Source organism: Endocarpon pusillum, assembly GCF_000464535.1.
Source record: "Endocarpon pusillum Z07020 unplaced genomic scaffold scaffold1465, whole genome shotgun sequence".
Classification (NCBI taxonomy): Eukaryota; Fungi; Ascomycota; class Eurotiomycetes; order Verrucariales; family Verrucariaceae; genus Endocarpon; species Endocarpon pusillum.
This window is the reverse complement of record NW_006916016.1, coordinates 20,399-29,998: the sequence shown is the minus strand read 5'-3', so window position 1 is coordinate 29,998 and position 9,600 is coordinate 20,399. Positions and strand designations below refer to the sequence as shown.

At 48.6% G+C, this 9,600-nt stretch overlaps 2 protein-coding genes across 2 annotated transcripts; one reads left to right on the top strand and one right to left on the bottom strand.

The window, feature by feature from the left end:
- Positions 1 to 733: 733 nt before the first annotated feature.
- EPUS_09236 (Bifunctional purine biosynthesis protein ADE17) lies at positions 734 to 2,682 on the bottom strand (the record flags this gene model as incomplete). The annotated part of the gene is made up of 4 exons (XM_007802030.1): positions 734 to 889; positions 936 to 2,424; positions 2,481 to 2,607; positions 2,664 to 2,682. 4 exons carry the CDS (start codon positions 2,680 to 2,682, stop codon positions 734 to 736), a joined length of 1,791 nt encoding a protein of 596 aa, XP_007800221.1.
- A 930-nt stretch (positions 2,683 to 3,612) lies between these two features.
- EPUS_09235 (uncharacterized protein) lies at positions 3,613 to 8,979 on the top strand (the record flags this gene model as incomplete). The annotated part of the gene is made up of 6 exons (XM_007802029.1): positions 3,613 to 3,660; positions 3,724 to 3,744; positions 3,829 to 3,855; positions 3,910 to 4,281; positions 4,346 to 8,569; positions 8,620 to 8,979. The coding sequence occupies 6 exons, from the start codon at positions 3,613 to 3,615 to the stop codon at positions 8,977 to 8,979; spliced, it is 5,052 nt and encodes a 1,683-aa protein (XP_007800220.1).
- Positions 8,980 to 9,600: the final 621 nt, after the last annotated feature.

The following is a 9,600-nucleotide window of genomic DNA, read 5'->3' as shown; positions in this document are numbered from 1 at the left end:
TTCTGTAGAAAATTAACACTCTTTCTACAAAGAGAATAGAGCAGAGCAGATTCAATCTTGGCAAGGCTTTGTTGGGCCTTGGCGCCTGCGGAGTTATTTCGTCTGAACTTTATATTCGGATTTCTGTCAGCTAAACACACCCAATTAACGCATTGAGTTGATATTGCTCCCTGGCTTTACAGTTGGAGCAAGACTCGTTCATCACAAGCTTATCCGAGAGGGCTAGATCGGAAGAGGCAGCGTACTGTCACCTGGACTACAAAGATTACTTAACAGCTCTCTAGTGCGCTTCTGGCTCATTTTATACCAACAGCCATCTGAAGTCCCAGATCGGCAGTTCAATCGTCCAGCTGGCAATAAGGAACAAGTTGAGGTAAATCCCCTACAGACTCGGTGGGGCAGAGCAGTGGCCTGTGTGAACGCTGATTTTAACACTTGATTCTGACCCTCCGAACGTATTTTGAACCGACGCACTGCGATCCACTGTTCCGATTTGAACCACCACAGCCGGAGGAAGTCAGCGCAATGATTTGCGCTCCTTGTAGACATCCGCAAGTAGCTGGAAATTCATGGTTGAGCCGATGCTAGTTGTTCCCCGACTCATCACTCATGTGCCAAGTTAAGGATGATACTCGTTGGAAGAAAAATCTTAACTAGAATGTCTATATCGTTGAACACCTGATTTCAACTTTGACTTCAAGCTGCCAGATAGCCATGCAGTCAATCGTGTTCATCAATGATGGAAGAGTCGTGTGCTCTGTTCCACAAAGGTAATCCCGAGCTTGTCTGCCGTGTCAAACACAGCTTGATCATTTTGACTCCCACTGGGAGCTGCGATGTATTTCACGCCTGACCGTGCAGCTCGGAAGACGTTGTCAATAAAAGGGAACTAAATAGTGTTAGCGGTAGAGGTCGAACTGTCCGACATCACCTACGAAAGCATCACTCGAAAGAGCAACCTCGCTCAACTTGGACAACCATGCCTCACGTTCTTGCTCCGTAAAAGGTTGTGGCACTTCCTCAAAGTTGTTCTCAAAGGCCTCTTTTTCAATACCACTCGTACGTGGCACCTGTCCACTACAGAGCATGTCAATCGCGTTGCTCTTGTCCGGTCGCTTGGTGCCCTTCTTCCATTTCAGGTTCAGGGCCCGTTCATGGAATCGCATCCACCAATTGTCTGCCTTGTCGCCTGCCAGTCGTGTACAATGTATTCTACTCTGCTGACCCGCACCAAGGCCGATGACCTGCCCATTTAGCGATAGGGCCACGCTGTTGGATTGGATGAACTTCGCCGTAATGGTAGCAACTGTCAAATCGCGTAGCGCTGGATCGGGCAGTGATCTGGAGTCTTTGGGCCGCACTACTGAGGCGAAGGTCTCCTTTGGATAAATCTCTACGTCATTTCGAGCTTGCGATAATTGAACACCATACACCGTTCGTGTCTCCTGAGATGGTGGCTTGTATGTCTCGTTCATCTGCAGAATCAAGTATTTGCCTCCTTTCTTCTTCATCAAGATTTCTAGCGCCTCGGAATCGTAGTCGGGAGCTATTACGCCGTCCGAGACTTCGCGAGATATGATCTTCGCCGTTGGCACATCGACCTTGTCAGAAAGAGCAATGAGATCACCGAAACTTGACATTCGGTCAGCTCCGCGAGCACGTGCATAGGCTTGAGCAAGTCCCGATTCAGAAAGACCATCAATATCATCTACCATGTAGACTTTTCGTTCCACTTCGCTCAGCGGGACGCCGATGGCAGCTCCGGCAGGCGATACGTGCTTGAAACTAGCAGCTGCTGGGAAATTGAGGGCCTTTCGTAGCTCTTTGACGAGCGGCCACGCATTCAAAGAATCCAGAAGGTTGATGTATCCCGGAGACCCACACAGTACCTTGAATGGCAGATCTTCCCCTCGCATGAACGCAGATGCAGGTTTCTGATGCGGATTTTCGCCATATCTCAAAGACAAGTGCTGCTTACCATCTCCGGCATACTTCTTTCGGAAGAAATCTGAGATAGCTGCATCGTAGTCTGCGGTATGTTCAAAGGCTTTAAGAGCATAGAGATTTCTGCTGGCCTCTGTAATCTCTCCTCGGTCTAATTCCTGCAAAAAGTCCGGATAATCCATTGGATCACTCAGAATGGTGACTCTTGTATGATTCTTGGCTGCTGCTCTGAGCAACGTCACACCACCGATATCAATTTCTTCAACGGCCTCCGGGATCGTGACATTGATCTGGGCAATTTTCTGCTTGAAAGGATAAAGGTTGCAGATTACATAGTCGACCTTGTTGATATTTTGATCTGCAAGATCTTTTTCGTCAGATGCTAAGTCCCGTGCCAGTATACCAGCATGCACGGCAGGGTGAAGGGTCTTGACCCTGCCAGAAAGCATTTCCGGCGCATGTGTAATGGCCGACACATCCCTGGAGCAGCACTGTCAGATGGTCGACCTTTGCATAAGTCTGGATTGTCTCCTTACTCGACGTTGAAGCCAGCCTCTCGGATTAATCTTGCTGTACCACCAGACGCAAGAAGCCGGACGTTGTTCTTGGTTAGACCTTTGGCAAGATCCAACAGTCCAGCCTTATCATAAACAGATAAGATAGCTGTACATCGAATTAGCAGTGGTGACAGATAATGAAGAGTCAATTATGTCCGTCACCTGTTTTTGTAGCTGCCATGACAATTAAAACTACTGGGCAGGGAAGCTGAACTTCAGGAGGGAAGAGACCAAGGTGTCGGTATTATTCACATGGGAGATGCCCACCGCTATTCTACATTTGTGCCCTCATACGGAGTCCTGTTACCCGAATAATTTTTTAACTCTCAGAGGGCTGACGTCAAAGTCTTGTCTAACAAGCTTACAAAGTTCCATGCACGAGGGGTATCATAGGCTACCGGCTTTGTCCAGAAGCATCACACTTGTTCTCTACGTGTACAAACTCCTATCAACAAAGTTTTATAGATTGCTCTTTCATGAGTGATGACCAATTGACAGATTGCTCATCCCTTGAACAGCCATACCCTCTGGGCTCCATGTACCCTGGCTTCGACAGCTATTCCTGTCGAATTGATCGAGCAAGGGATGCTCCAGCTGGGTGATTAGACAGATCCTGGATTATGTGTCTGGGTGGGCTACGGATAACTGCCGCCCTTATTGAACAACCCTTCCTATTCACAGTCCGGATTCGTAAAATTCAGTGTTAAGACTCATGTACTCCACTACTACTACTTACTACGTAGTAGTAGTACTAACTAGTACTAAGTAGTAGCACACTCTAGCCACGTGACCTCTTGGCATCAAGCTGGACCTGTTTGCCCTCTAACCATTAATAAGTAAATTAGTACGAAGTAATTTAGTAGCGCTAGGTTGAACTAAAATTAATTCACCTGGCTGGCATCTGGCATCTTGCATCGCATCTGGTAACTCCTGAAGCCGCACAGAGCTGGACAACAAACCTCAACCTTACGTTCACTTTCCACGCAAAACTCTGCAACATTGCTCGTCGCTCCTTATTGTCTTGATCTCCTCCCAGAAGCTGGTGCACATTTCATTTGGTGTTGGCCGTCAATTCTGACGCGGATGAGGTCGGGCATCAGCCATCGTAACCATGGCGCAGGGCGGCATATTACCCATCAAGTTCACAGAGCTTCTACAGGTTGGTAGCACGATTCACTGGGATCGCAGTGTTGACTTTGCTAACTCTTTGTGAATCCCTTAGCTTACGAATGCTGACATTGCAGTACGTTGTCCTTGCCCATACCCTGCAGCCAGCTGCTCAACTTGTCCGCCGCAAGGGCTAGACACTGACATATTCTTGATATAGCCGGCGTCCATTGGATTCAACTCGTGTGTAAGTGTTCCGCCTCCATCAACCATTATCTTACCTTGCTGACATTTATGCTAGACTTTGGAGTCAGATCACTATGTCTGCGTTCGACAAAAAATCAACGAAGACGACAAGCCTCAAGTCATCATCATCAACCTCAAGAACAACAATGAAATTATCAAGAGACCTATCAACGCCGATAGTGCTATCATGCACTGGACCAAGCAGGTCATTGCGCTCAAGGCCCAATCACGTACCATTCAAATCTTTGACCTGGGGGCCAAGCAGAAACTCAAATCTGCCTTGATGAATGAAGACGTGGTCTTTTGGAAATGGTACAGCGAGACCAGTCTTGGCCTGGTGACCGACACCTCGGTCTACCACTGGAACGTTTTTGATCCGACGCAAGCTTCTCCTGTCAAGGTGTTTGAGCGGAACCCGCAGCTAGCAGTAAGTCTTGCTGGGTAGAACCTTTCTTGATGAATTTGATTCTGACCGCGGCTGTTCCCGATAGGGCTGCCAAATCATTAACTACCGCGTCAACGATGACGAGAAGTGGATGGTTGTCGTTGGTATCTCGCAGAAGGAAGGAAGAGTGGCCGGCACAATGCAGCTATACTCGCGCGATCGAGGCATTTCGCAAAACATCGAAGGCCATGCTGCAGCTTTCGGCACATTAAGGGTTGACGGCCAGCCTGAGGAATATAAGCTGTTCTCCTTCGCCGTCAGGACTGCCAGCGGTGCGAAATTGCATATTGTAGAGATTGACGCAAACCAAGCCAATGCCAGATTCCCTAAGAAGGCGGTCGAGGTGTACTTCCCAGCCGAAGCGACCAACGATTTTCCCGTGGCCATGCAGATCTCGAAGAAATACAGCATCATCTATATGATCACCAAGTATGGCTTCATCCACTTGTACGACCTGGAATCAGGGACCTGCATCTTTATGAATCGTATATCAAGCGAAACGATTTTCATCACAGCTCCTGACTCGGAATCTGCGGGAGTGGTGGGTGTCAACCGAAAAGGCCAAGTTCTGGCAGTCAGTGTGGACGAGAACACAATCATCCATTACCTCCTGCAGAATCCTGCAAATACAGGCCTTGCCGTCAAATTGGCATCACGGGCTGGACTGCCAGGTGCCGACGATCTGTACCGACAACAGTACAACCAGCTTGTGGTATCAGGCAATTGGGCGGAAGCAGCCAAGGTGGCCGCAAACTCCCCTCGGGGTTTTCTTCGCACTCAAGAGACTATCAACACGTTCAAAAACGCTGGACAAGGTGCTGGACAGATGTCCGTCATTCTGCAGTATTTTGGTATGCTTCTAGATAAGGGTGGTCTGAATCGATACGAAAGTGTGGAACTCGTGAGACCTGTTCTGCAACAGAACCGCAAACATCTTCTGGAGAAATGGATGAAAGAGGAAAAGTTAGAATGCTCGGAAGAGCTCGGTGATATTGTTCGTCTTCATGATATCAATCTAGCTTTGGCTATTTACATGAAGGCCAATGTTCCTGCTAAGGTTGTTGCGGCTTTGACCGAGACCGGCCAATTTGAGCAGATTTTGCCTTACGCACGTCAAGTCGGCTACCGACCAGACTTTACTCAGCTTCTGCAGAACCTGACTCGATCAAACCCAGAGAAAGGTGCTGAATTTGCTACGCAGCTTGCCAATGAGGAAGGTGGGCCTTTGGTCGACATCGATCGGGTCGTTGACATCTTCATGGCTCAGAATATGGTTCAACAAGCAACAGCCTTCCTTCTGGATGCACTCAAGGACAACAAGCCGGAGCAGGGCCATCTGCAGACCAAATTGCTCGAGATGAATTTGATGCATGCACCTCAGGTGGCGGATGCTATACTCGGCAATGATATGTTCTCATATTATGATAGAGCAAGAATCGCGGCACTTTGCGAGAACGCTCAGCTCTACCAGCGTGCTTTGGAGAATACGGACGATCCAATCGTCATCAAGCGCAACATCGTCAAGACCGACAAGCTGAGTCCAGAGTGGTTGATCAACTACTTTGGCCGAATGTCCTTGGAGCAATCTTTGGATTGCATGGATGAGATGCTGAAAGTAAATATTCGCCAAAACCTTCAATCCGTCGTTCAAATTGCTACGAAATATTCCGACCTCCTGGGCCCAAATCGACTCATTGATTTGTTCGAAAAACACCGTACAGCGGAAGGGCTCTACTACTATCTCGGAAGCATCGTCAACTTGAGTGAGGATCCTGATGTCCACTTCAAGTACATTGAGGCGGCCACGGCCATGAATCAGTTCACCGAGGTGGAAAGACTCTGTCGCGACAGCAACTACTACAATCCGGAGAAAGTCAAGAATTTCCTCATCGAAGCTAGGCTCACTGAACAGCTGCCTCTGATCATTGTCTGCGATCGCTTCAACTTTGTCAAAGACCTTGTGAACTACCTTTACAGAAATCAACACTACAAGTCAATAGAAGTTTACGTTCAGCGCGTCAACCCTTCACGAACACCTGCTGTGGTCGGTGCACTGCTCGCTCTGGATTGCGACGAGAACATCATCAAGCAGTTACTGTCATCAATTGATGCGTCCGCCGTGCCAATCGACGAGCTTGTGGCTGAAGTCGAGAACCATAATCGGCTTAAGATCCTGCTTCCATTTCTTGAGGCGACGTTGGCTGCCGGAAACCAGCAACAAGCAGTCTACAATGCTCTTGCAAAGATCTACATCGATAGCAATCATGATCCTGAGAAGTTTTTGAAAGAGAACGATCTTTACGATACGTTGACTGTGGGCAAATACTGCGAGAAACGTGATCCAAATTTGGCATATATTGCGTACAGAAAGGGGCAGAATGATATTGAGCTTATCAACATTACCAATGAGAATTCGATGTACCGCGCCCAAGCCCGATATCTTCTTGAGCGTGCTGACCTCGAAATATGGGCGTTCGTGCTCAATGACAACAACACACATCGACGCGCTCTTATCGACCAGGTCATTGCAACAGCTGTACCCGAGTCAAACGAGCCACAAAAGGTGTCTGTGGCCGTCAAAGCATTTCTAGACGCTGACCTCCCCGCCGAGCTCATTGAGCTGCTTGAGAAGATCATCCTAGAACCATCTCCCTTCAGCGACAACGGCAGCCTACAAAATCTACTCATGCTCACAGCTGCTAAGGCCGACAAGGGCCGGCTTATGGACTACATTCAACGCCTGTCAGAATTCAATGCTGACGAAATTGCAACTATGTGTATTGATCAAGGGTTGTTTGAAGAAGCGTTCGAGATCTACAAAAAGGTCGACAATCATGTCGCTGCCACTAATGTTCTTGTCGACAATGTCGTCAGCATTGATCGTGCACAAGATTATGCTGAACGTGTCGAGCTGCCGGAGGTTTGGAGCAAGGTGGCGAAAGCACAGCTTGATGGTCTTCGGGTGAGCGATGCGATAGAATCCTACATCAAAGCGCAGGATCCCAGCAATTACAACGAAGTGATCGAAACAGCGACTCATGCCGGCAAGGACGAAGATCTGATCAAGTACCTAAAGATGGCACGAAAGACACAGCGCGAGCCGGCAATCGATACCGCTTTGGTCTTCTGCTATGCGAGGCTTGACCAGTTGCCTGAACTTGAAGATTTTTTGCGTTCAACAAACGTTGCAAATGTCGAGGCATCGGGCGACAAGGCATACGAAGAGGGACTCTTCGAAGCAGCCAAGATATTCTACACGAGTATTTCGAACTGGGCTAAACTTGCCACCACACTTGTTCATCTGGATGACTACCAGGCAGCAGTGGAATGCGCTCGACGAGCCAACAGCGTCAAGGTTTGGAAGCAGGTCAATGAGGCTTGCGTTGCCAAAAAAGAGTTCCGTCTAGCTCAAATCTGTGGTCTGAACTTGATTGTGCATGCAGAGGAGTTGCAAGATCTTGTGCGACAGTACGAGAAGGAAGGCTATTTTGAAGAGCTCATCTCCTTACTTGAGGCTGGCCTGGGTCTCGAGCGAGCACATATGGGCATGTTCACAGAGCTTGGTCTTGCACTGTCAAAGTATCATCCAGAGAGGACGATGGAGCATCTGAAGCTGTTCTGGGGCCGAATCAACATCCCGAAAATGATTCGCGGTGTCGAGGATGCACACCTATGGCCAGAACTGGTCTTTCTCTATTGCCACTACGATGAGTGGGATAATGCAGCCTTGGCTATGATGGAACGAGCTGCTGACGCATGGGAGCACCATTCTTTCAAAGATATCATTGTGAAGGTCGCCAACCTCGAGATCTACTACCGTGCATTGAATCACTACCTGCAAGAACAACCACTCTTGCTCACGGATCTTCTGCAAGCCCTGACTCCACGAATTGACGTCAATCGCGTTGTTCGAATGTTTGAGAAGTCCGATAATATTCCCATCATCAAGCCATTCCTGCTCAATGTACAGGGGCAGAACAAGAGAGCAGTGAATAACGCCATCAACGATCTCTTGATCGAAGAGGAAGACCACAAGACCCTCAAGGATTCGGTTGAGAATTACGACAATTACGACCCTGTTGAGCTTGCTCAACGATTGGAGAAACACGAGCTGGTGTTCTTCAGGCAGATTGCGGCTCAAATCTATCGAAAGAACAAGAGATGGGAAAAGTCCATCGCGCTGTCGAAGCAAGACAAACTCTTCAAAGATGCAATCGAAACTTCGGCTATCTCTGGGAAACGCGAGGTGGTCGAAGACCTGTTGAGATATGTAAGTTTTCCATTTCCCAGAGGCGTCACTTACCCGCTTACACCTTCTAGTTCGTCGATATCGGCAGCCGAGAGTGCTACGTGGGCATGCTCTACGCTTGCTACGACCTCATTCCGCTTCACACCGTCATGGAAATTTCATGGCGCCATGGTCTGAACGACTTCACCATGCCCTTCATGATCAGCTACATGAGCCAGCAAGCATCGACTATCGAAAAACTGAAGAAGGACAATGAGGAGAGGAAGGCCCGGGAGGCAAGTCAGCAAAAAGAAGAAGACCAGACACCCATTCTCGGTGGGTCGCGGTTGATGTTGACACAGGGTCCAGTAGCTAGCGCACCCAGTTCAGCATCCTTTGGGCAGCCTAATGGAATCACGCCGCAGCCGACAGGATTCCCGAGAGCTTACTAGGCGGACTGAGGAATGAGTATTGATTGCAGCATGAAGAAGGCGGAGTGGCTGGGTTGGTCATTGAAGGTAATGGACAAACTTTGCAGCGAAAAACATGCACTCTTACGGGCAAGAAGAGTTAATAAAGAGGGATGTAAATGTGTATTCTTGCATGGCTTGATGGGGGGATGGACGAAGACCTCCAGCAGCTGCCGCTGCAACATGTCCTTCCTCAGCCGCCAGCTTCTTCCCCAATGTATTCTAGATTCAGCGACGAGCGAAAAAGAATTCCCGAGTGGATTATGGTTCCAAACATCTTTTCTCTACTAACTTCATCTCTGAAAATCTCTACAGCAATTGCTCTTCCATTCCACCTCATCATCGGAGGTATGGGCGCTTCCACAAACTTGTGCTGTAGCTCTTGGACTACACAGACTCGGCTCTGCGTTCCTCTGGTTGATCATTCGGTCCAACGTGTAGCTGGATGGCTGGACTGGGAACTGCACGCTAATGGAAATGGAGAAGCGGAAGGATGGAGGAAGAGAAAGGGGGAAAAGAATGAGAGGGTTGGGTTGGGTTGGGTTGGGTTGGGTTGAGGAGTGGAGTGGAAATAGCTTCTTCTACGTTAACCATGACTTCAGC